This window comes from Phocoena phocoena, chromosome 20 (genome assembly GCF_963924675.1).
Source record: "Phocoena phocoena chromosome 20, mPhoPho1.1, whole genome shotgun sequence".
In the NCBI taxonomy this organism is placed as follows: domain Eukaryota; kingdom Metazoa; phylum Chordata; class Mammalia; order Artiodactyla; family Phocoenidae; genus Phocoena; species Phocoena phocoena.
Window position 1 is genome coordinate 40893388 of NC_089238.1, and position 25873 is coordinate 40919260.

General features: G+C 49.9%; 2 protein-coding genes and 1 non-coding gene across 3 annotated transcripts; 2 read left to right on the top strand and 1 right to left on the bottom strand.

The window, feature by feature from the left end:
* The first annotated feature begins 155 nt into the window (after positions 1-155).
* Positions 156-18721, top strand: TSNAXIP1 (translin associated factor X interacting protein 1). Its single transcript, XM_065898381.1, is given in 20 exon segments — positions 156-191; positions 567-640; positions 4790-4892; positions 12834-12946; positions 13076-13202; positions 14358-14451; positions 15026-15216; positions 15553-15688; positions 16114-16170; positions 16173-16282; positions 16354-16417; positions 16420-16509; positions 16586-16713; positions 16877-16998; positions 17133-17298; positions 17399-17508; positions 17717-17843; positions 17938-18044; positions 18253-18502; positions 18677-18721. Coding segments are annotated over 20 exon segments (2250 nt in total).
* Positions 1989-2061, top strand: TRNAK-CUU (transfer RNA lysine (anticodon CUU)). Its single transcript has one exon. It is a non-coding gene; the product is annotated as a tRNA-Lys (tRNA).
* On the bottom strand, positions 18641-24312 carry CENPT (centromere protein T). Its single transcript, XM_065898808.1, has 13 exons — positions 24124-24312; positions 22952-23042; positions 22725-22812; positions 22521-22617; positions 22264-22400; positions 22115-22151; positions 21751-21899; positions 20880-21041; positions 20247-20567; positions 19904-19994; positions 19138-19314; positions 18955-19059; positions 18641-18873 (listed from the first exon to the last, which is right to left on the bottom strand). Exons 1-13 carry the CDS (start codon positions 24234-24236, stop codon positions 18750-18752), a joined length of 1692 nt encoding a protein of 563 aa, XP_065754880.1. The 5' UTR covers positions 24237-24312; the 3' UTR covers positions 18641-18749.
* Between the last annotated feature and the right edge of the window lie 1561 nt (positions 24313-25873).

The window sequence follows — 25873 nt, forward strand, 5'->3', positions numbered from 1 at the left end:
TGTGTCACTGGGGGCGGGGAAAAGCGGGACCAGATCCGCCTCTTTCAGCCAATGGCCAGCGAGCCAACCTGGGCCGCAGGGAAACCGAGTCCCAGTCTGGCACCTCTCCTTCGACACCACTATGCCTCGCCACATTTTGGACTCCATTTCCCACAATGCAGAGCTCTCCAGGGGCGGACCAGCTTGGGCTCGTAAGGATCTCTGGGAGATGTAGTACAAACCCGCTCAGCCATAAGCCTGCTCGGCTGAGACACTGGGACACCGAAAACTACAATTCCCGCTGGCAACGCGGCTCCGGCCTCTCAGTTCACCTCCCTCCCCCATGGCCTCTGTTTATCTCCCTGCCTCAGTTCTGGTCGCTAGGGTCATATCCGCTATAGTGACTGACTCTGAGGAGACCCTATTCCCGGTTCGAGTCCACCTTTGCTACTTGGCCTTCCTCCCAGCCCGCGGGTGCGGGGCTCGGAGGCGTGGCACAATCCTGACCCCGTCCCCTTCGCTGGGCTGCTGGGACCTGGTCGCCATGGCTACGGACTGTAAACTACCACAGCTTCCCTGGCCACTAGTGCTGGCTGCCCGGCTGCCCTAGGGTCATAGACTCCCCGAAGCCGCAGTGCCCCAGCTTCGCGACCACGTTGAGGTAGGCGCTGGCCTAACTGAGGGCGGAGAGGAGGCCTTGAGTACTTCCAGAAAGAGAAATGGTACCTGATTCGGACCTCTGCACTTCCTGCCTCTGTCCTTTGATTTGGGGCTCCAGCCCCACAGGATCAGTGGTGCAGAAACAGTTAGAATCTCAGATGACTTGTCAGCCCAGGAGGGTCGTTATATTCTAGTAAAAGGGCAGGCGCACTTTATCATTAGTAATAGCCAGCTTTTTCGTATTGAGCGTGTATTGTGTGCCAAGTGCTCTATACACCATATTTAACCCTCACAACAACTCTATGAGGTAGTAATATCACTATTTTACAAATAAAGAAATAGAATCCTGAAGAGATCATGTGTCTTACACATGTTTATAAGTGATGGAGCTAGTATTTGAACCCAGCCATGTGAGACCCATACCTGAGATCTTAGCCACAAGGATAAACAACCTCTTCACCCACTGGCTTATGACAAAGAAGCATCTCTAAGCAGCCCAAGAACATCCCATGGCCTCAAGGTAGCTCCTGCCTGTCTTCAGGGGTGCAGCATCTGGACACTGCAAATATGATAACAAGCTCCGTTAGCCAGGAAAGCCACAAAGTATACATATTAAAACAAAAATTTTGGCTAAATACCTTTCTAGTTCTGAGAGCTAAGAGAAGGCTCTTAAGTTCTGGGCCTCTGTTTCCATATCTCAAACATGGGAATGACACAGCCCACCTTAAACTGTTTGGAAAATTTAGGCAGCATATATGAAGCTCTCATGACAGCTCTTGCACATTATAGGATTCAGTAAGTGTTTAATGAATGTACTTTCTCGCTTCTACTCATTCCTAATGCAAAAAACCTGATCTCCCCTAAACTCTAATCCCCCATGGTCAGCTGCCTTGACAGAGAAAGCCTAGAAAAGTCAAGAAATTAAATGCCGCCTTGACAGAGAAAGCCGAGAAAAGTCACGAAATGAATCACAAAAACCAGACAGCAAGCTTGAGAAAGAGTGTTGTTACCCAACACACGAATGATTTAGGAAACTGCAATCATGTTTGAAAGGGATATGAAACGGACTCAGAAAGAGAATCCCCATGTATTTTAAGAAGGAAGCACAACGTAATTGCTGATGCTGAATTTGGTGACAGTACAAAACATCATTCCTGCCCATATTCTTCATTCACCAGTGTTTAGTGGTGTATAGTATATTGGGCCAAGCTCACTGCTTCCCTTAGAGGAATACTGTTGGTGTCCTCCTCCAGCTCCCCTTAGAGCAGGGCCAGGATGATGAAGCATGGGCCAGACCTTAGCACTACACGAATGTCAGCAGGACCCTCTAAAAGGGACTTTGAGGGAATTCCCTGGTGGTCCAGTGGTTAGGACACTGCACTCTTACTGCCGAGGGCCTGGGTTCAATCCCTGCTCAGGGAACTAAGATCCCGCAAGCCACACAGTGTACCCAAAAAAATAAATAAAGGGACCTTTGAATTGTGCACTTTCCTGCAGCAGGTTTCCCCTCCCCATTGGCTTTCTCCTATCAGCCTCACATCCCTGGCACAGTAGATTTGTGGATGGAACTCGGTAGCTTGACTTCACTCAATACCAGGATTTACCCCCTGTCAAACCCACTGCTTGCCATTAGTTAAATAACTGAGTTTTCTCCACCTTTGAAGTAGAAATATAGATAATCTATTTCCCAATTCTCTCTGAGAATTGGTGTAAAATATTTAATATAATACTAAAGAAGCATCCTAAGCTTTTTGGATAAGTGTATAGACTCTACCAGGTGTTTTTAAATTTATTTATTTTATTTATTTATTTTTGGCTGCTTTGGGTCTTCGTTGCTACACGCGGGCTTTCTCTAGTTGCGACGAGCAGGGGCTACTCTTCGTTGCAGTGCACAGGCTTCTCATTGCGGTGGCTTCTCTTGTTGCGGAGCACGGGCTCTAGGCACACGGGCTTCAGTAGTTGCAGCATGCGGGCTCAGTAGTTGTGGCTCGTGGGCTTCAGTAGTTGCAGCATGCGGGCTCAGTAGTTGTGGCTTGCGGGCTCTGGAGCGCAGGTTCAGTAGTTGTGGCGCACAGGCTTAGTTGCTCCACGGCATGTGGGATCTTCCTGGACCAGGGCTCGAACCTGTGTCCCTGCTTTGGCAGGTGGATTCTTAACCACTGCACCACCAGTGAAGCCCCAGATGGTTTTAAAATTAATATTTGCGAATCTGTTTTTGACTACTGTCTCCCTTGGCATTCAAAACTAACATGTCACTGGCTGCTCTCGCCTTTGAGATGCCCCACACTCTGTCTGTGGAGTGTGTTTCTCTCCAAATAAATCCACCTCTTACATATCACTTTGTCTCTCACTGAGTTGTTTCTGAAAAAAACAAAAAAAAACAAACAAAAAAAACCCTAACATGTTACCTACTGAGATTTTCCATCTGGCAACTTCTCAGGATTTGTAGAGTTCCCCATAGTTTTCTTGCTTACCTTGCCCCATGTTGTAGTTCCAGTAGGAGCAAGAACAGAGTTTAGAAAATTGACTGGTCTTGACAGGAAGGTATGATTTAACCCAGTGAGCAGGTGGGTTGATCTGCTGCATCCTGTTTCAAACCCATAAACATCTGAGCAAAAGCCTTTCCTTTTCCACACCGGCTGCATATTCGACATGGTTTACTCACACTTGTTCAGTTTAGAGACAATAGAGAACTGGAGTTTGGGGTGTCACTGCTCCATGAAGTAGGACTGAAGAACCTGCAGGACAGGGTTTCCCAACTGAGATCACGTCACTGCTCTCAACTTCCCTGGAGTTTGGGTAATCCTTGTCTCAGTTTTATGGACAAGGACATCCTTGTCTCAGTTTTATGGACAAGGACACTGAGCTTCAAGAGGTTAAACAGCATACCCAAGGCCACCAGCTAGCAAGGGGAATTAAAACACAAGTCTATCTGGTGGCATAAATCACTCCCACCCGCCACCACCATGGATTACTGGGATCACTTCTTCCTTTTGTTCCACCTAAGTCTGACTGCCCACAGGCAGCCCTTCCTCTAGACCCCCAAATGCCTTCCTAGCTTGAGCAATGATGGCTCTCCCCAAGAGGCCTAGGAGTTAAAAGTGGTTCCTTATGATCCACTTTTCCCACATCCTGCTGTCACAGTTAATATCTCTGCAGCTCCTTGCAGTTTACAGTTTATTTTTTTTAATGTTTTTTTAAATTAATTAATTTTTAAATTTTTAATTTTTTGGCTGCGTTGGGTCTTCGTTGCTGCTTGCTGGCTTTTTCTAGTTGTGGCGAGCGGGGGCTACTCTTCATTGTGGTGCGCGGGCTTCTCATGCCATGGCTTCTCTTGTGTCAAGGCAGGGCTCTAGGTGTGTGGGCTTCAGTAGTTGTGGTTTGCGGGCTCTAGAGCGCAGGCTCAGTAGTTGTGGCTCACAGGCTTAGTAGCTCTGCGGCATGTGGGATCTTCCTGTACCAGGGCTTGAACCCGTGTCCCCTGCATTGGCAGGTGGATTCTTAACCACTGCGCCACTGAGGAAGTCCCTACAGGTTATTTTTGCATATCTCTTTTACTCTTATTTAAATTTCACAACATTGTGAGATAGAAAATGCAAGAACTGTCTCCACCTCCTTGTGAGGAAACTGGGCTGAAAGAAGTTAAATGACTTGCCCAAGGGGGTCCCTATTGGAAACACAGATGTCAGCCTCTGGGCCCTATCAGCCAGTAAGTAGAGGCTCAAGACTCCCACCCTGGCTCTTGGACCCCAGACCCTGTACTTCTTGTCCTATAGCACCTGCTTTTGGTATCACACCCCCAGAATGTGGCTGTCACATGCACGGAACTGTCATCACAGCCACAGCTAAACACTGAAGGGAAGTATAGGCCTGCAGGGTTCTCTGGGTTCATGGTGAGGGTGTCCTGCCACTGCAGGAGTTGTTGAGACTCTAGTGATGAGAAGGTTTCTGGGAATGTGGGAAAATGGTTTGGGCCCCAAGCCAGGAGCTTGCTGGCAGCACCTCTGGGAATCTGGAGGCAGCACTGGGAAGACCCAGAGCCTGGCTCTGAGGGGAAAGGAAGCCATGTCTTGTGGCTCTGGGAAGAGTGGAAGTGTACTTCCCACTCAATGCTCTGTCACCCACCACTTCCTTCTCCTTCTCTGTGCAGAGCACACTTGCGACCTTTAGGAGTGATCGTAGATGATTCCTTCCTCACAGAAGCCAAGAATACCCAGAAACGCAAGCTTTCTCAGAAACGGAAGATGCTGCTGGTTAGTGGCCGTGTCCTGTTGGAACCCTAAATTTTGATCCCCAGATCCTTTCTGCCTCCCTCTTTGCAACCCAAAAGCACCACCCACCCGAACCATGCCCCACCAAGCGGCTTCTCCCCAGTTAGGGGAGTGTGGCTCAGAGGCCAGGCCCAGCAGGCTCTGGGGTGGGGGAACGTGCACACTTGCTGCACCTCACCGGAACAGGCTTCCCAGACCTCCCCGAGCAGAGAGGGACTCAGCTCCTGCCCACAGATAACCTTCCCCTGCAACGCAGCATTCTGGAGTGGACCTCATTTCTTCATCCAGCCTGCCATGAGCCAGGCATTCTTCTGGGTGCTGGGATGGTCCCACCAGATCTGTCAAGGTCCTTCAGAGCTATGACTATATCTTTTTGTCTTTATGGCCACAGTGCCTGATGTGGTACTTGAGTGGCTGGTATATGTGCACCGTAATTGCTGTATGTATGTGAAGACAGTAGTAAAAGATGTTTCTCCATTGTGCTGTTGGCTCTGCACTGGAGGTAGAGACTCTTTACCAGCCTCATGACAGGTTCTCCCTCCATTCATGTTCTTTAAAGTTTTTATATAAAAATGAATGCTGGGGGCCTTTCTCACCTTCTGAGGTGGCCCACACTCTGTCTGTGGAGTGTGTTTCTCTCTAAATAAATCCACTTCTTACCTATTACTTTGTCTCTCACTGAATTCTTTCTGCAATGAGACGTCAAGAACCTGAGCTTCATTAAGTCCTGAAACCAGGTGTGTGATCTCAGTTGGAAGACTGTGGGTGTTGGCCGGGTCTGAGCCCCAGCCACGAGGGTTCAAGTCCCAATCAGGGTTTTGGCCGGGTTTGAGTCCCAGTCTGGGTTTTGGCCAGGTTCGAGCCACAGCCACGTGGGTTCGAGTCCCAATCAGGGTTTTGACCAGGTTTTGAGTCCCGGCCACGTGGGTTCAAGTCTGTATTTGACGTGCACAGTTTCAGCTGGTGACCACGAAGGGACAGTGATAAGCTTATAGCTAGACCAACTCCTGTTCATCATCAACACCGTTGGTGACGTCTTCTGTGCCATCTCTTTGCGACTTCCAGGGAACTAATACCTGGTTGGGAGACTACCTTGGAAGGGATAGCATCTAAAACTATATTTTTGTACTCTGATGCTGTTAAAAAAAAGTGCTTCATCATCAAGGAGATTCATAGAAAGGCTACGGAAACAATTACAATAGTTCCACATTAAGATGCTGGCTATGTGAGGATTCCAGCCCATACCGACTTAAAACAAGGAGCTGCCCTGCCCCTGGGGCCCCTAGATCAGGCATCCAGAGATTTTTACTCCCTGACAGACAGGGTTGATGCCCCTACTCAGCCTGGAAGCAGTTACAGAAGACAGACTATCGCCCTCTGCTTCCGATAAGAATATGGGAGTAAAATCTCTGAGAGGGGAATGAAACAGGAGGGAAGGGGGCAGGGCACAACCTTTGAAAGAATGACATAGCCCGAGGACATGACATAAATTGATTAGAACCCAATGGGTCCAAGATGGCGGACAAGTCGAATTTCACTAGACCTTGAGCCTCAGTATATGCTCACATCAGCAAGCTAAATGACATCCACAGGTGCCGTGACAGTTCCAAGACCGACCATAAGGATCAAAAAGTGGGTGGTGGCCCAATTCCCGGAAATCCTCGGCCCTTCCTAAAATAGCTGGAATACTCCTCCCACTCATTAGCCTATGAAATTACCACCCCTATGAAAACTAACAACCCCATACCCTGGTGCCTTTCTCACCTTCTGAGATGGCCCACACTCTGTGGAGTGTGTTTCTCCCAAGGCCTTTCTAACCTTCTGAGATGGCCCACACTCTGTGTAGTGTGTTTCTCTCTAAATAAATCCACTTCTTACCTAAAATAAATAAATAAATAAAAATAAATTTAAAAAATAAAAATAAAAATGAATGCTGGGGAATTCCCTGGCAGTACAGTGGTTAGGACTGCACACTTCCACTACAGGGGGCACAGGTTCCATCGCCGGTCCGGGAGCTAAGGTCCTACATTCCTGCATGCCACGTGGCGTGGCAAAAAAAAAAAAAAAAGGAAGAATATTCTTCCCTGAAATTAAAAAAAAATACTGTGTTATTAAGATTTGGGGGCTTTTGTTGATATGATCATAAGATTGTTATTACTATTTAACAAGCAAACAGCCATTGTCCAAATCTTACAGGTGAAAAAACACATCTGAGCAAATTTATAACTCCAGCTCACAGTGGAGAACTGTGGGCTGTGGTGGTTTTCTTTGTGCGAGTATGTCTTGTCTGGAGGATCTGGGGACACATGAGCTGTACACTTTGTGAGGCTGGATACTTCAAACATGGAGACCCTGACATCAGGGAGGGAAAGGGGTATGTGGACTCTAAGCGGAGACCAAGCGCAGCCACAGTCCCGAAAGATCCGATTACTTGCGGCGCCTGCTCCCCGTCCCCCTCAGCTGCCACCTACTCAGTGGACCTGGGGCCAGGCTCTTTCACTCCCTTTCTTCGGCGCGGCGGCAGTAACACCGTTCTCAACCACCAGAGGACGCTGTTGCCTCCTGCCGCCCCCGACCCCCGGGGCCGCCCGTCCCATTTTCACCTGCAGGGGGAAGCAGAGAGCACGGAGCTCCCGGGAACGCCGCCTCCTAACCACCCGCTTGTGGAGGCCTTACCAGCTGTTAACAACCAGGACAAGAAAGCAGCATATGCCCAGCAATCAAAGTAGGGTGACTTTTTTCTCTTTACAGAAACGGCAGACAGAGCACGAAGATGGGCCTTTTTTATTTTTTAAGTCTCCCAAAATAAGCTAAATTAAGCTTTATTTCTATGACTAAACTGGTTTTGTCTGCTCAGGAAATTTTCAAGGCTAGTCTCCCTTTGTTTTTGTTCTTGTTTTTTGTTTGTTTGTTTTTAACTGAAGTCTGGTTAATTTACAATGTTGTCTTAGTTTTAAGTGTACAGAAAAGTAATTCAGCTTTACATATATAATATATATATTCTTTTTCAGGTTCTTTTCCATTATAGGTTATTACAAGATATTGAATATAGTTCCCTGTGCTATACAGTAGGTCCCTGTCGTTTAGCAGTTTTATATATAGTAGTGTGTATATGTTAATCCCAAACTCCTAATTTATCTCCCCCACACCCACCCCTCTATCCCATTTGGTAACCATAAGTTTGTTTTCTGTGCCTGTGAGCCTATTTATGTTTTGTAAATAAGTTCATTTGTATCATTTTTAAATTTTATTTTATTTTTATAAATTTATTTATTTATTTTTGGCTGCGTTGGGTCTTCGTTGCTGTGCGGGCTTTCTCTAGTTGCGGAGAGCGGGGGCTACTTGTCCTTGTGGTGCGTGGGCTTCTCATCTTGGTGGCTTCTGTTGTTGCAGAGCACGGGCTCTAGGGTGCATGGGCTTCAGTAGTTGTGGCATGCAGGCTCAGCAGTTGTGGCGCACGGGCTTAGTTGCTCCGCGGCATGTGGGATCTTCCCGGACCAAGGCTCGAACCCGTGTCCCCTGCTTTGGCAGGCAGATTCTTAACCACTGCGCCACCAGGGAAGCCCTGTATCATTTTTTTGGATTCCACATATAAGTGATATTATATATTTGTGTTTCTCTGACTTACTTCATTAATATGATAGTCTCTAGGTCTATCCGTGTTGCTGCAAACGGCATTATTGCATTCTCTTTTATGACTGAGAGTAGTATTCCATTGTATATATGTACCACATCTTCTTTAGCCATTCATCTGTTGATCAACACTCAGGTTGCTTCCATGTCTTAGCTATTGTAAATAGTGCTGCTATGAACATTGGGGTGCATGTATCTTTTCGAATTACAATTTTCTCTGGAAATATGCCCAGGAACAGGATCATATGGTAAATCTATTTTTAGTTTTTTAAAAAAACCTCCATACTGTTCTCCATAGTGGCTGCACCAATTTACATTCCTACCAGCAGTGTAGGAGGGTTCCTTTTTCTCCACACCCTCTCCAGCATTTATTATTTGTAGACTTTTTAATCATGGCCATTCTGACTGGTGTGAGGTGATACCTCATTGTAGTTTTGATTTGCATTTCTCTAATAATTAACGATATTGAGCATCTTTTCATGTGCTTGTTGGCTTGGCCTCTTGAAAATGTGAAAAACTTATCATTAACTGACCAGGGTTAGGTGCTTCTTTGACAACTTCCCAGGTGTCTTCCAGGGTTACTTTGCCCTTTTATAAAAATCACATCAATTTTAATAGTCTTTCAAAAAACCTTTTTCTGTCTTGATTTTTAAGTTTGGCTTCTCATGTTTCCAGTTTATCTATTTCTACTTTTATTTCCTATGTTTAAAATTTTTATTATGATATTTTTTTCCTTTTCAGGCAACCACAGGCTTGAGGCTTTCTTTCCTAATAGTGAAAGGATTTTATTTTATTTTTTTACATCTTTATTGTAGTGTAATTTCTTTACAATGTTGTGTTCGTTTCTGCTGTATAACAAAGTGAATCAGCTATATGTATACAAATATCCCCATATCCCCTCCCTCTTGCACGTCCCTCCCACCCTCCCTATCCTACCCCTCTAGGTGGTCACAAAGCACTGAGCTGATTTCCCTGTGCCATGCAGCTGCTTCCCACTAGCTAGCTATTTTATATTTGGTAGTGTACATACGTTAATACTACTCTCTCACTTCGTCCCAGCTTACCCTTCCCCCCTCCCCGTGTCCTCAAGTCCATTCTCTATGTCTGCGTCTTTATTCCTGTCCTGCCCCTAGGTTCATCAGAACGATTGATTGATTGATTGGCTGCGTTGGGTCTTCATTGCTGCACGCAGGCTTTCTCTAGTTGTGGCGAGTGGGGGCTACTCCTCGTTGTGGTGCGCAGGCTTCTCATTGCGGTGGCTTCTCTTGTTGCGGAGCACAGGCTCTAGGTGTGCGGGCTTCAGTAGTTGTGTCTCACGGGCTCTAGAGCACAGACTCAGTAGTTGTGGCACACGGGCTTAGTTGCTCCGCGGCATTGGGATCTTCCTGGACCAGGGCTCGAACCCGTGTCCCCTGCATTGGCAGGCGGATTCTTAACCACTGCGCCACCAGGGAAGCCCCAACCATTTATTTTTAGATAGTGAAAGGATTTTAAGCAATTAAAAACTTGTGAGTGCTTTTCTGATCACATCCCAAACATTTTGAACATGTAATTTTAACATTTCTATAACATGTTGTATTTTTACTTTAAGTAATAAATGGGTCAGGAAAAATATTAATTTATTTTTAAATTTCTGTAAATGGTTAAGTGTTTTAGAGGTATGTTTATATTATCAGTTCTTATTTCATTGTATTACATCAGGAAATGCAAGGTATACAGTTTCTCATTTAAAAATGTGTTAACACCTTATCTGTGGCCTACGTTTAGTTTTTTGTATACATTAAAAGATTGTCCTTATTTCCGTTTAATTTATGTATAAATCTACTCACCTGTCATTATCAACTGTATTACTCTTAGTATTTGTCTTTTACCTTTCTCTGCTTGATGTAGCTTATTTTGATAGGAGGGCTTTAAACTCTTTACAATTCTGTTTCATCATCTCTCTTTCCCCCCCCATGTTTTTATCTATTCAACAAATATTTGTTGATTCCCACTGTGTGCCAGGCACTGTGGATACAGTGGTAAACAAGACAGACAAAGTCTGTGTTTCTGAGAGAAGATGGGGGTGTGATGATGGGGAAGTGTGGGCGCTGGGATTGGGAAGAGTATCAGGGAGAACCCCTGAGATGCTAAGGTTGAATAGTCAAGCTGGAGCATTCTGGACCCAGGGAAAGCATGTGTGAACATATACACCCAATAAGTAGCGTTTTCGTTTTTATTATGCCTTGCATCCAGCTAAATTATTGTGCTCCCTTAAATATTTATTCCACAATATTTGCTGAGTGTTACTTAAGACTATGAAGAGTGTTAACACAACATTGTAAATCAACTATACTTCAATTAGAAAAAAAAAAGACTATGAAGAGTGTGAAGTATGATGCCATCAGTTCTGGAAGTACAGAGATAGGGTCAACCTAGACCCTTGCAAGAGGGTGGAGTCCTCCCTGGGACCTAGCAACAAGGCTTACTATGTATTTTCCAAAATATTTAGGGAAAGGATGAATGACTGCAAGATTGAGAAAAAATAGGTAGAACTAATAGAATGCAAAGAAGAGCCCAAGGAAACAGTGGCATTTTCCACATTAAGAGGGTCAGAAGCCAGTTACCATTAGCCTGGAAGGACTCCTAGAACCTGGATGTGTGGGACATGGGTGGTAGGCCTAGTCTCTCTCCATCTCAGAAGAACCTGGAAGCTGGGCTCAGGGCCTTCCACAGAGGAGGCTTTAATACTGAATTCAATAATTCAATGTTCTTTTAAACTTCAAAGTAACTTATGTGCATTGTAGAAAAATTTGAAAAATACACGATTACAGACACATAAGCACCCATGGGCCTATCATTGGAGAATAATTACTGATAACCTTTTGGATTATTTCCTCCATCTTTTCTGGTTTTTCATCTTATCTGGTTGTGCTTATTCTCTAATTTCAGGCTTTACTTAACGCTTAGAGATATAGTGCATGTTAAGCCTCTTTGTAAACACTTCATGCCTGTATAAGAATCTTCTGTTTTTAGACACTTAGCAGTTTTCTGACTTTTTCATAGTCACAAGTAAGGCTTTGAGGACTGCCCTTAGGCATGAAGCTGCTGCTTCATCTCTGTCCCCTATGCACTGGCCAGCCCAGACCTCAGCCTCAGCCAGCCTGCCCTCCTTGGGCATTGGCCGCTGTCCATAGCCCTTCAAAACTCCTGCTGTTTCCCTGAGGTATTGGTGCTACCCAGGCAGTCTTTGTGCACCCCCCCACCTCCCCTGACACATCACTCTCTTCCAGAGTGACCTCAGCTCCTCCCATGAAGTCACTCAAGCTTTACTGAAATCAGTGACATCATCACTTCCTCCTCTAAGAGGACCAGCCTCCCCTGGCACCCTCCAGTCAGGGCCCCAACACTCCTGTGACCTGCATCAGCTTCAGTTACTACCTGCTTATCAGTTCATTTGTCATCCCACTTCCATCATACCCCCAGCTTCCTTCATGTCCCAGAACCCAGCAGGGGCTGGCATGTGCTATGGACCCAGAAATGTTTGATGAACAAATGAATGACTGAATGGATGAACCCTAGAAGTAGGCTTCGCTGGGTAAGAGAGTCATTTTTTTCTCTCATGTTTTGAGTATTTCATAAAAAGTTGAAAAAACAAGCTCATAAATACTACTACCCCGTACCCCTGCTCAAGGTTTAAAATGAGATCCCACTGCTTCAGGGCCCTACCACCTCTCCCCTCCCCCTCCCCCTCCCCCAGGGGGTACAGCCTAGTCTCCTCCCGGGGTCCACAGGTCACCCTGCTGCATCTCTGCAGTCCTGCCTGAGAGTCCAGGCTTGAGGCTGGGCCTGCCCTCCCCTGTCTCTCTTTAGCTGGACTGTGCTGTGGGGGCAAGAGATGGTCCCAGTAAGTACTCATATCTGTTTTCATAGCATAGGTATTCAATACTCACTGACAAACCTACAGAAGAGAACTCACCTTTACTGAGCTCCTAGAAGGTGCCTGAGTCTGTGTAAACCACTCTCTATTCTTTCTCGTTGCATTCTCACATCAGTACAATGCAATGGGGAGCACAACCATTCCCATTTTACAGATGCAGAGACTGAGGCTCAGACTATGGTCACATAACCAATAAGGGGGCCCTAGGGTTTAATCTAATCCCTCTCTAACTCTAAGGACCACAGTCTTAATTACGAACCATATTAAGAGATGTTGCGGGGGGGAACCCAGGAGTGGAGGAGGAGCCTGGAGAGGAACATCAGGAAGGGGAGCAATATTGTCATGGTAACCCCACCTGTCCCTTCTTATAGTCCTGTCCGTTCTCCATCGGTGGCCACCTGTCCCCAAGGCCCACATACATCAGTGACCAGACCATTCTGCATAATCGAAAGCCCTGTTCAGATGACTACCGGAAGCGTGTAGGGTAAACCAGGGTTAGCCTGATGGTGGACGGACTGGGCCCAGAAACAGTGCAGGGGTGTTGCTGCCCCAGACCCAGGGCACAAGGGCCTGGTGGGGTGTCCATCACATCTCAGTCCACCACTCCCTGCAGTAGCTGGCAGCAGCAGCCCCTGGGCACTACCAAGCCAAGGTACCTAGAGCAACTAGAGAACTACCTACACAAGGAGCTCCTCCTGCTGGACCTGGGCACAGATTCTGCCCAGGAGCTAAGGCTGCAGGTCAGAGCCACAGAATAACTGGGGGGAGGGCGGGGCAGGGCTGGGAAGAAACCTTACTCACCAGGACTAGGCACTTCAGACATTCAGGCGAGACCAGCCTTTCCCAGCTCTCTTGGGTTCCCCTTCCTGGTAAGAGAAACTTGTTCTCTAACAAAGCCAGTGAGCAGGCAAGTCTACCAGCATGGAACCAAAACTCTCCTGAGGGTTGGGTTTCTTTACCTGAGTCAGGTGGCCTGAATGCTGACTCCAGTCCCTTCTGTGATCCCCAGCACCTACCTTGGGTCACTGGGTATCAGTGAATGGAGCCTAAATCCTGGCAGTTGGACAAGCAGGGGTCATACAATGTCTACCAGCCCAGTAACAACAGCCCCAAGCTTGAGGAACTTAGCCAGATATAGAGAGAAATCTAGATGTAACCTAGATTCTGATGCATATTAGGGAAGGAATCACCCAATCCCTGCTCAGATGGAAATGATGACTGGGAACCCCTCACTTCTGACTTAGTCACTGACAGAAGCATTTGCTAAGCACTGTCTGTGTGCCAGGCTCTGAGTGGGGCCTTAGATATGGTCTCACAAGCTAAAGGAACCTCGCCAACAAAGAAGCAGAAGCTCAGAGAAGGCATCCGGCTATGTAGTAGTGGAGCTAGGATTCAAACTCAGGGCTGGTTCGGGAGCCTGTGCTCATTCCAGTACACAATGTTGCCTCCAAGAGCTTCCTGTGTGTCCGAGTGGGACAGGAAACCATACCTCTACTTGTAAGCTAGAGCCTTAGACCTTCTCCTGCCCCCACAGGGCTGTAAGATGGGGAGGGGTGCTGGTAAGAGGCCAGCTGAAGCACAGTGCATGGAGGAGGCTGGCTGCCTGGAGAGCCAGAGGGGGCTCAAGTAGAGAGGAGGAGGTCCTGACCCAGGTCGTCTGCCAGGTCTCAGAGACAGCACCAGGAGAGGTCACCAGAGAGCAGCTGAGAGGGATGGAGCTGCCCCTCAGCTCCCTGACTGTGAGAGACCCCAGTGGTGCCTGTGGCATTTATTTGAATGTGAGTTGCCTGGCAGCTTCATGCTAGAACACTTCTAATCCAAGCAAAGAAAAACTTAGGTCCCACTGAGGGTGGCAGCTATAGGCCAGGAGGTGACAGTTTCCCTTTTCTTGCCAGCCTTACAGAGAGATCTTTGAATTTTTCATAGAGGACTTCAAAACATACAAGCCATTGCTATCCTCCATCAAGAATGCATATGAGGTGATTCTGGGTAAGACTGCAGCCTCCCTGCCTGGCCCCAGCCTGGAAGAGGCAGAGAGGATCCTAGTCTGACCTTCTGGGTTCTGCAGCAGGGCTGGGGCAGCTACAAACTGGGCTTTGAGGTCACCAAGCCCCCCTTAGCCTTTTTGCTTACACTGTCATGTGATAGGGCACCCCAGGGCAACTGACTACCTCCCATTCTTGGGAAGCATGGTGGGGCAGTATCTGTGGGAAATAGAGCATCTTTTCTATTGACAGTGAAGCCCAGAAGGGAGGGTGTACCCCTGGGAAGTGAGGCGGCTTCCCTGACCAGGCTCAGGAGGTGCTGGGCATGGTGCAGCTGCAGGACTAAAGGCCGTATGGGTAAAGGGCGTAGGTGAGACCCTGGTCCTCATCGGGACTCTGCCCCTGGTTTAAAAGCAAGTGCAAGAAGGACTTAAGCAGGAGCTATGCTTTGAACAGGCATGTATAGACTCCTCGAGTTTGCAAGGGAAATAGCCACTCACTGTGACCTCAGGATCAGTGTCTCCTGGTTGTTTGTCCTCCATGGCCCCAAAGGGACTCTCCCACCTGTCCCTGCTTAGCCGACCAGAGGGAGAAGATTCGGGCTCTGGAGCCCCTGAAGGCGAAGCTTGTCACTGTGAATGAGGACTGCAACGAGAGGATCCTGGCCATGAGGGCTAAGGAGAGAGATGAAATCTCCATGCTGAAGAAAGAGAAGATGAATTTGCTAAAACTCATTGATAAGAATGAGGAGATCTCATTGCAGAGTGAGGTGAAAGGGAGTAATGTGGTGACCAACTCCCTGAATTCCTCCCACTCCCACCCCAGGGGTGACCTTCAGGCCTTCAGCCCTGGGGTCACCCCCTAGCTCTCTCCACCCTTCTGCCTGGAATGATATACAGAGCCACCACCTCCCCCCATACCCCTCTCTCCACATGCTGCCCTCCTCCTCAGCTCAGCACTGGCTTGGTATGGCCCCAAATGCCAGCAGAGTCCCGCTCCTTGGCTGCCAGATTTTCTCCACAGGAGGAAGCTTCGGCACTTTGCTGGATTCTCAGGAATGACCAGTCTCCTCCTCCTTCTACCTTTCTTGTTCTCTTCCCAACAGGTGACCAAACTGAGGAAGAACTTGGCTGAGGAGTATCTGCGCTACCTCAGCGAGCAAGATGCCCATAAGATCCTTATTGCAGACCTGAATGAGCTACAGTACCAGCGGGAAGACATGTCACTAGCCCAGTCCCCAGGTAAGCCCAAGGTGGGTTTCTCTCCCATGAAGAGGCGCTGGAGAGGAGTCTGGCTCTCACCACTCCTATTCATTCAACTCTCCTATTATCTGCTTATTCACGATGGGAGATGTTCCTGCTGCCACCTGGGTCTGTGGATCTTCTGAGCTGGCCTGAGAATCATAGACTTGTTGTTTACGAAGCAAACAATCACTGGCAGCTGAAGCAGCCTAGACTCCCTAAGGGCAGGAAAGGCCTGGTACTCCACATCCTGGGCTTCTCTATTTAAGCTCAAAGCCCTATGCTTGTAGCACTGTGGAAAGACTCAGGGGTTCCCAAGCTGGGAGAGCAGGAAGACCTGGGACATGCCCCAAGGGACACTCAACCCTGCCCTGGGCTACAGGCACCAGAGGCAGGGTGACATGAGCTGGTGGGCCCCCTGGCAGGTGTCTGGGAGGAGGACCCTGTGAAGTTAACAGTGGCTCTGAAGATGGCCCGGCAAGACTGACCCGCACGCAGATTGAACTCAACACCGTGAAGGCCAAGTTTGGAGACGTGGTGCCCAGAAGGGACTTTGAAATGCAGGAGAAGACCCTCAAGGATCTGCAGGAGCAGGTGCTGGTGGGCAGGTAGGGTAGTGAAGGGCCATGCAGGTGAGTAGCAAGGACCAATCACCCTGCCCACAGCTGGACAGCCTGAGAGACGACTATGAAGAGTTCTGCAAGGAGCACAAGATGCTGCTGCAATTGCACACGAGCTGAAGGAGCAGGACCAGTTATACTCCGAGCTGCAGGAGATCCAGCGCATGGCCATACCACGGCCAGACTGGTCCAAGTGTGAAGGTAATGCTGGCCATGGGAGCCCTAGGGACTGCTCAAGTGCGTGGTCTGGACTCCAGCTCCCTCTCCCCACCTGCAGATGTGGTGGCTGGAGGACAAGATCGCTGGCAAATGCTGGCCGAGGGCAAGAACAGCGACCAGCTGGTGGATGTGCTCCTGGAGATTGGTGAGGGGCTGCTCCAGGAGAAAGACTTCTTCCCTTGTCTGGTAGGGGAGTCCCTGGGCTCAGGAGGCTTGGGGCCAGAGTCAGAATGGCCAGGCCTTGCTGCTGAGAAGACTTGAGGTTCTGGGGGAGCTATCTGGGGCTCTGCCCTGCTTGCTGGTGGGGCTACAGAGGGGCCCAGAGATAAGCTGACATGGTACCATACAGGGTTATGGGGAATCCATCCCCCCTTTCCTTCGGTTTGATGGTGTCATGCAGAACAAGAAGCCAACCAAGAAGGATGTGGTAAACCTCCTCAAGGATGCCTGGAAGGAACCACTGAGGAGCAGGTCAGATCTCTCTAGCCATTTTGGCCTGGTGTGGCTGCCTGAGTCCTCTGGTGCATGGGGGGTTGGGGGTGTCCCTCAAGGTGCTAGGGAACAGGGAGGAGGGCCAACAGACGTGGGGCAGGCTGACCAAGCAGTCTTCCCCCTACCCTGCAGAAGTTCCCAGATTTCTTCTTCAATTTCCTGGAGCGTCGCTTTGGGCCTGGTGATGCCATGGCCTGGGCTTACACCATTTTTTAATATACCAAGCTCTTCCACTCCAATGAGGTCATGAGTCAGTTCTATGCAATCTTGATGGGAAAGGTAAGCTTGGGTCTGGCCCTCCACCCTTTGTCTCTGGCATAGGCCAGCTCTATCCCCACCCCTCTAGGAAACAGCAAGATGGTCAACGCTTCCTCCCTAGAGGAAAGAGAGTGTGTACATCAAGCAGAATGAGACAATAGCATAGCTGCTGAAGGAGATGACCAGTGCTGACAGCCAGAACGAGGGGCTACTAACCATGGAGCAGTTAAGGTGCGAGACCAGTTGGCCACCCCGAACTTCAGCCCAGCATGACCTCTGGCCAAGCTCCTAGCTGTGCAGGGGGAAGGGGAGCCTGGTGGGAAAAGGCCAGACTCAGTGCATTCTGCCCTTTTGAGCACCAGTGGGGCTGGCAGAGGGGTGCGGGGAGATGGGTAGGCAGGCATCAGCCAGGCCTGTCAGCCCTCGTATCTCCCTACAGCACTGCCCTCAAGAGTACCTTCCCCTTCAAGAAGGACGAGAGAATTCAGGAGCTGATGGAGGCAGGGGGCTGGCATCCCAGCAGCAGCAATGCAGACTTGTTCAACTACTGCGTATTATTTATGGAGGTGGGTTGGGGCCCAGGAACTTGCCCAGTCCTGCCCTAGCCTCTGCTGGACCCTAGCTCGTGTACTCTCACCCTGCCTTGTGGCCCCTTCCCAGGACAAGGAGGGCCAGAGCGTGCCCTTTGTACAAAAGCTGTGGGAACAGTACATGGATGAAAAGGATGAATACTTACAGGAGTTAAAGCAGGAGCTGGACCTGGAACTGTGAGTGACCCTGGGGACCTCAGGCTCACTTAGTCATAGGCAAGTCCTACAGGCTGGGCCACAGAGTAGCACCTCAAGCCCCAGGTCTCCCTATGCACCGAGCTTGCTGCTGGGCACTACATACTGCTCAAGCCTGGGAGAGGGCATTTTGGGGTCTGAGGTACAGAGAGGACAGTCAAGGTCTATCTCTCTTTCTTTGTGGGGGCAGCCACGATGAGGTGACCCTACCCAAGGTACGTGAGGCCTTGATGAACATTGATCCCAGCCTGGACAAGCAGACCCTAAACAGCTATTTGAGCCAGGCCTTCCAGCTCCCCATGACAGAACTCCCAGAAGAGGGCGAGGAAAAGGAAGGAGGCATTGTGATAAGGCTCCAGGCTGCACTGGAACAGCTTCAGTGGGGCCCTGAGAGCAGGAACCTGCAAGCTGAGGCCACTGAGGGCAGCCTGAGTGCTCCCGTGCTGCTAACCTCTGACTGTTGTTATAAAATTGTTTGTCTGAACCCATGCTATTCTCTAGGTTATGCTGGGGAGTCAAGGGAAGGGTGGTTGGTCCCTGCTTGGCTGGTCCCAGAACATGCACCAAAGCACAGCATATTCTGTTTGTGACATTTTATTGATGCTGGGGGGCAGGGAGGAAACCTAGAAGTGTATGTGGGGCCAAGGGGCCCCAGGTAGGGACAGGGCAGGTGTTGAGGCCTGGCCACTACTGGGCAGGGAAGACAGTGTTGCCACTGAATGCACAAGGGACGAGCTGCTGTCGGTACTCCAGGGGCAGGTGCCGCTCCACGAGCACATGCAGGGAGACTTGGTCACTGACCAGGCCCTGCCTGCAGCAGAGGAAGATAGAGAATGAGAGAATCAACGCCAGCACTCCCGCACCCAGCACCTCCCTGCTTCCATCCACTTACCTTCGCATCAGCAGCTCCAGGTCCTCTGGCCTCACAGTCTTGCGGCCAGCATGAGCAGCAAATACCTCCAGGTCGTCACAAAGATGCTGGAAATACTTGTCCAGGCTGCCAAGAAAGTAGGGGTAAAACAGACTGTTCATGATCTGAGGGGCTCCTCTCCCACCCCAAGTGTCAAGGACTCACCACTTCTCCACCATCTCCACAGCCTTCTTCTCCATAGGCATCTTAGCATAGAAGCTAAAGAGTTTCGCATAGTGGTTCAGTCCAGTCTTGTAGGGATCTTGACGGGGTCTGGAGCCAGGGATTCGGGGCTTGGGAGGAAGCCTGGCCGACAGAGGCTCCGGAGGCTCTGAAGGTAACCTGGGGGCAAGGAGTGAACAGAGTTAGCTGAACTGCTGCTACCTAAAGAGGCCGCTAATCAAACATAAGTCTTGCTGGCTCCTGCCAAGACTGGGGCCCTTGTGCTCCTTGACCAGGCTGGACCAACAGCTCCAACCATTTCTGGGGGGCAGTGGGGACAGGGGGCTATGTAGAAGCCTGGTCTTTCCCTGGGGCCCCAACCCTCCACAATCTGGACACAATGTCCCAGTCTAGCCTCATCATACAAACCAGTACTTGCTCAGGCCCATGATCCTCAGGCTTTGGCATGGACATTCCCCCTACTCAGCCCACTGCTGCCTGTCCCATTCTGCTAATCCTCCTCCAGGAAGCCTTCTCTGACTGCATACTATCCTAGGCACTTCCCCCCTGCCCAGGCTCCTCTAAGCCCCTGCAAGCAGGCACCAGACAGATGTGCTGAGTGGGCCCCATCCAGCCCACCTTAGGGTGCTCTCCAGGGTAATCATCTACATACCTAAAGGAAGAGTGATAACTCTGTGGTACCCAATGCCAACCTCAGTACCTGCCCCCTTCCAAGAGGCCCATGTGGAACAGGGTCGTGGGATCTTACACTGCAGTGCTAGGCGGTGGAGCTGGCTCAAGAAACTGAAGTCGCCTGGCCCGAAGGAACTCTGGGGTGCTGGAGGCCAACTCTGGACTTGCTGCAGAGGAAGGGCAGGGTTACAGAGGGCACAGGCCAGACCATTTCACTCAACCCTGAAGGCCCACAGCCTCCTTATCCTGTTCCTCGAGGGCTCCATCTAGCTCCAGCCAAGCAAGGGGCCTTTCAGAGTTTCCCTGGCCCAAGACCACCTGTGCCCAGAAACACAAGCCAGGTAAGCCCCTCCTCCAAGGCCAGGGACACAGCTGTCCCTTACCCACCCACCCCCTGATCCCTGCACTGGGCCCCTTACCTGTTCTACCAGAGGTGTCTCCATCCCCTGAAGATCCTTCTGGCTCCTTGGCCTCGACAGCCCCCCAGGATCCCTCTGCTTCGGTCACTTCTATGTGTCCTTCAAGCTCTTCTGCTCTGGCGGATCCTTGTGCTTCTGCTGCCTTCTCCACTTCCCTCAAGCTTTCTTCCATTCTTTCCTCTGCCTCCTCACCTACTCCATTCTGTAAGGGCTCTACTCCATCTTCTCCAGAGATATTACTGCTGATGTTCGGAAAGCCCATAGCAAGGGCATCAACCTCCTCCACGTTTCCTGCCAGAAGCTGGGCTCCTTTCCCAGCACCTGAATCAAGGGGAGAGAATATAGGCTAGAAAAGCAGTAGGCCAGGGCTGTAGCTCTGAGGAAGGTAAAGATGGAGTAGTAAAACCCAGCCTAGCCCATCAAGGAGGGAAGAGGGCCAGAGGCAGCCCCAGGGTACTGGTTTGGAATCTCCTGGCCCAACACTGACTCTGCTCTTGGATGGAGGGATCAACAGCCCTCCAAAGGGACTCGGGGGTGACGGGGTACACATATGGGCCTGAGGAGGAAAAAACACCAATGCCAATTCTTGCTTAAGCTAGGCTTGGCTCCAGGTTGCGTGCCCCACATACTCACCGTTGTTCTGCAGCCCAAGCCCACTGCTCCATGTCCTGCGACTGGCAGCCCTCTCCACATCTTTAGCCCCAGAGTGAGAGCAGCAAGGCAGGGAGTGGTGCACACTGGGGGAACGGCCAACCAAGGGCTGGGAGAAGGGCTGGGTGTCCTCCAACACTGTGTCTGTTGGCAGAGTAGCAACAGGGGTTCTGAGGCTCTCATCTGGAGATCAAGGTCCAGTTGGCACTCAGTGTTTTGCACGCCCACCTGCTGTTCTGCTAGCCAGTCACCAGGGCCTGGGTAGTGGACCCACAAGCCTGCCCAAGTGGCCCTCAGAGAGAGAAGACTGAGCCTATTCTAAGCCTAATCTCCCTTCCACAGCTCTCCTTGCTTACCTTCCTGCTCCTTAGCCTGGCATTCCCAGGCTCCATAGGTTGCCCCACCCAATCTGCTCACCCATGCCTCCATTCTCCACTTCTCATTCAGGTCCCTCTGCCTGCAACCCTTCTCTTATCCTGGTGAACTTGACTTGTCTTTTGGAATCAGGCTCCCAGGTCAGCTCTGACTGAACAGCTGATCCTGAAACCTAGCCCCTTTTAACCTCCCAATAAGCTCCAGCCACCATATCACACCCCTTTCCTACCCTCAGTCCTGTAGCTCTTCAAGGATATGGGGTCCTGGAAGATACTGAGGGACTAAGACTGGGCCCCCGGAAGACAAGAGGCAATTTGCAGAAAGAAAGCAGAAAGTCCTCATAAACCTACTGGCCAGGCTTGCTCACTGTTCTTGACTCAAAGGAGAGAGGAGCAACCCTGGACTCAGCAGCACCTCCCATCAATCATGGGGGGGAAAGCTTTCCCCACAGGCCAGAAGACAGAAATCTCAACCTTACCTGGAGGAGCCAAGGCCAGGGAAGTATCCCGCAGATCCTGCAAAAATGTACCCACATCTACAGCTCGGCGGGTAGGAGGTCTGCGGGCCAAACCAGGCCTCTTCACTGATTGTGTTTGCAGAGGTGTGGCAAAGGTCAAGTTGAGGGAGCTGATGGGAGGGACAAGGCACAAAGGAAAGTCAGGTACCTGAGGTCCAACCACCCTCCCCCACCCCAGGAGTCCCCCAGCTGCCCCGGTGCTCTCATCTCTTAGAACCCAGCCACCATGCTGTGTGCATGGAGCAGTTATGGCCAGACTGCATTCTATTCAGCACCCCCTTCCCCAAGCCTCTCCTCTACCAACTCCCGGAACAGGCAACAGCACCTGGTGAGGGAAGAGGCATCAGCATTCCCATGAGGCTCTGCAAGAGGATGTAAAAAGAAACCATAATAAGTCACCCAGGCCTCTCTCAGGCCTCCTCAGTCTCTCCAAAGGACAGAGAGGGTGGCCACAGGTGTTGTCCAGGACCTCACCTTGGGAGGGAGGCAGTCCCAAGTCCACTCCTTGCTGAAACACTGACAACCTCAGTCTCTGCTTCCTTCTGCCAAGAGCCAGCAGACCTGGAGCCAGGGTTGTGGGGGGCTCAAGTTCAGGAAGCTGCAGCTCCAGGCTACAAGGATGGAGCTTTTCTCAGACAAGCCAGGGCACCCAACTCCGGCTCTTAGTGCCCCAAGAGGCTCCCTGACTAGTAATGCCCAGCAGCCTAGCCCAAGGAGGGAATTTACTGCACCTGCCCCGACTGCTTTCCCGTCTGGAAGCCTGGACCACCTGTGGTGCCAGCACTGGCTTCACCACTGACTCTGGCATTAGGATGGAAGATTCCGGGGCTGTAGAAATAGGAAGGAGAGAGTGGAGTTGGCAGGGAAGGCTGCCCTAAATGAGAGATTTCACAGGGCTGGTGCCTGATTCTCACTGCAGGCCAGTGCTCACTCACCAGTTAGTAAGATGTTCTTCAGCAGAGTCCGGGGTGTCTGTTCCTCCAAGTGTCCACTGGCTTGAACACGGGCCAATCTGTCAACAGACTTTGGGTAAAAGCATCAAGCAATCAGTTTGTTCCTTTGCCTTGACAGTCCCTCAAGGTGGGCTCCAGAGCAGAGCTATAACTCAAGAGCCCCCGAAGGCAACCAGAGCTTTATAGTGATCAGCGGGTAGAGCACTTACCCTGGCTCTATTAGAACAATGCCTGGCAGTCGTCTTTGTTTGGCTCCTCAGCCTCCTAGAGGAAGGTGTTTGAAGCAGGGCTCTCTGGACACTGTGTAAAGAGCAGCAATTGTGAGAATTATGTAGGGAGGGTGAACTAGCGACGGGTCTTCGTCAGGGATCTTGGCTGAAGTCCTTTACCCTCAGGGACAGGGACCAGAAACCACTTGCCCTCCCACAGCCCTATTCCCAGTTCTATGTCAACAGGGTTGTGGATGAAAGGGAGCTGAGGGGTATGGGAAGAGAGAAGGAATATGATGACCCAGCCAGAGAGAAGGGCTGAGGAAGGCTTCACTGAGGTGACTACGGCAGAAGTAGGGGTTAACCACACAGATAAGAGGAACAACTGGAAATGTATCCATTCTAGACACTAAAACAATCCAGGGATATTTCAATATTTTGAAACCTTTTAAGTACTAGTCAGGGTCTGACAGCAACCTCCACATGGCTCACTCCAGCCCTACTCTCTCCAATCCAATCCCCTCTCAGATTCCAGAACCACATAAATGTTCCTCTGGCACAACTCCCACTTCATCACTCACAGGTCTAAAACCTATAATGAATGGCTTCCCATTGTCTATAACGGAACTGCAGTGCCGCAGGAAGTCAGCAGATGCCATCTTCCACCCTCTCTGCACCATAAGCTCACCACAGCCCCCACCCACTGACACTCCCACCACGTCAGGCCAAATTCGCTGCTCTCTAGCAAAACATCTTTCCAGTTCCTGCCTCCTGACTGCTACCCAGGCTACGCTCTGCAACTCCTTTCCCATCTTTCAGCTGGGAACCGCTTGGGAGACTGTTCAGGGCAGATGCCTGGACACACTCTGGAGAAAACTGGCCTAGAGAACATAGCAGAGGTCCAGATTCTGAGCACCTATCCTTCGCTTCCAGAAGCGGACCCCCAAGGACGCCTGTATAATTGAGCTCTGAGGTCCCGAGCGGCCTAGAGTCTCAGGGGTGGTCGCACAAACAGCTGACCCGATCCCAGCGAGGAGAAAGGAGCCTGTTCTCAGAGCCCTGGACTCTGCTCCTCTCCGAGACTCAGTTTCCGTCTCCAAACAGGGTCAGCTCTGGACCCCATCGCCCACTCCCTCAGGTTGCTCTTGTGTTGGGGCAGCGCCCTCACATACTCAGTCCGAGCACTCCGGGGTCGCCGCGGGGTGCGAGGATCCGCTGTATCCAGCACGCGCCGTAGCAGCGTGCGCGTCGTAGGCTCGCTGTCCCGGCTATAGCTGTCCGCCATCGCCTCAGCAGCCAGCCCTCCCAGCAGCTTCAGTAGCTGGCCTTCAGTAGCCGCTTCAGACCACCGCCTTCCCGCCGCCACATTTAAGCCAACTCTCGCGATGCTGCAGAATTTAGGTCAACTCTCGCGAGGCTGCCGCACAGCCCCACGGGAATTGCAGTTCTAGTCCTGCCGCCGGCTTCGCCCGGTGTGTACAGTGGTGGTAGCAAACGGGTTTTGCGGGCATCCTTACCTTGAGCCTGGGCAAGTATGTGCAGCCAGTCGAAGCCTCGGTTTCCTCACCTAAGGTAAGGTGAGGGTGATAACCACCTAATAAGGGTGTGTGTGTGTGTGTGTGTGTGTGTGTGTGTGTGTGTGTGTGTAATGAGTCAATTAGATAATGTTTAACTCAGGATCTGACAAGTAATAAGCCAGGTCATGAATAAATAGGGACTATTTGTGAGAATGTCTCTCATTCTCATCTCCCTCTCCGAAGATGAGGAGAGACACATTTGGGCCAGGAAAAAAATAACTGTATTCTATATGTGACCTGATCAGATTTGCATTTGCAAAGACCAATGTGTCTATAGGACCTGTATCTATCACAAGAGATCAGTTTGCGGGCTTAGAGGCTAGTGGGCTGTTTGTGATCCAGCAGAGATGTTAAAATCTCCAAACATCAGCAATTCTGAGATGAATTTCGGCTCTCAAAAGTTCTGTTAATGCTGGAGACTCCATTACCATATTTTCACCAATTGACAGCCCCCTGCCCCCTTTCTTACATTTTAATGGGAACTGAAATAGAACTTGAGCTCTGAGTTTCCTGTGGAGTTCTCCTTCATGCTCCAAAATTGTGTGTAAAGTTTCAGATACTGGCAGTGGCATGGGCATATTTGTGCTTATGTTAAAAAATAGAGCAAAGAAAAAATAAGATTCTTGCTTCTCAAAATTAGAGAACTGCAGAGGAAAATCATATCAATATTCCTCGTCATTTAGATCTGACCTTTGTGTTATCTGGCTTAAATCGCTAGCCCTTTGCAGGCACAGTTCCACGATCACTATCAACCACCTAAGTGCAATATTTATTTATTATTTGTAAAGCTTTGGACTGGATAATATGGAAAAAACATTAAAAACTTTTCAAAACAATTTGAGAATGAGCTTACTTTTCACAGCATTATTTGTGTTTGCATAGATTGTCTTTACTGTGTTTACACAATTGATTAAACTTTATATTTACTATTTGTCAAAAAAACAAAACAAAACACAGGGACTGCCCTGCTGGTGTAGTGGTTAAGAATCCACCTGCCAATTCAGAGGACATTCGAGCCCTGGTCCGGGAAGATCCCACATGCTGCGGAGAAACTAAACCCGTGCACTACAACTACTGAGCCTGTGCTCTAGAGCCCGCAAGCCACATCTACGGAACCTCAGTTCCACAACTACTGAAGCCGGTGAGCCTAGAGCCCGCGAGCAACAACTACTGAAGTCTGCGCGCCTAGGGCCCGTGCTCCACAACAAAGAGAAGCCACTGCAGTGAGAAGCCTGTGCACTGCAACAAAGAATAGCTCCCTCTTGCCTCAACTAGAGAAAGCCCACGTGCAGCAACGAAGACCCAATGCAGACAAAATAATAATAATATTTTATAAATATTGTTT

Bases quoted from the DNA above. Each gene is read 5' to 3' on its own strand.
- CENPT (XM_065898808.1), bottom strand. From the start codon at position 24,236: ATGGCGGACAGCTATAGCCGGGACAGCGAGCCTACGACGCGCACGCTG. The intron at 23,043-24,123 runs GTATGTGAGGGC...CTCTTTACACAG, and splicing joins CCCCGGAGTGCTCGGACTGA to TGTCCAGAGAGCCCTGCTTC. The intron at 22,813-22,951 runs GTAAGTGCTCTA...TTTTACCCAAAG, and splicing joins ATTGTTCTAATAGAGCCAGG to TCTGTTGACAGATTGGCCCG.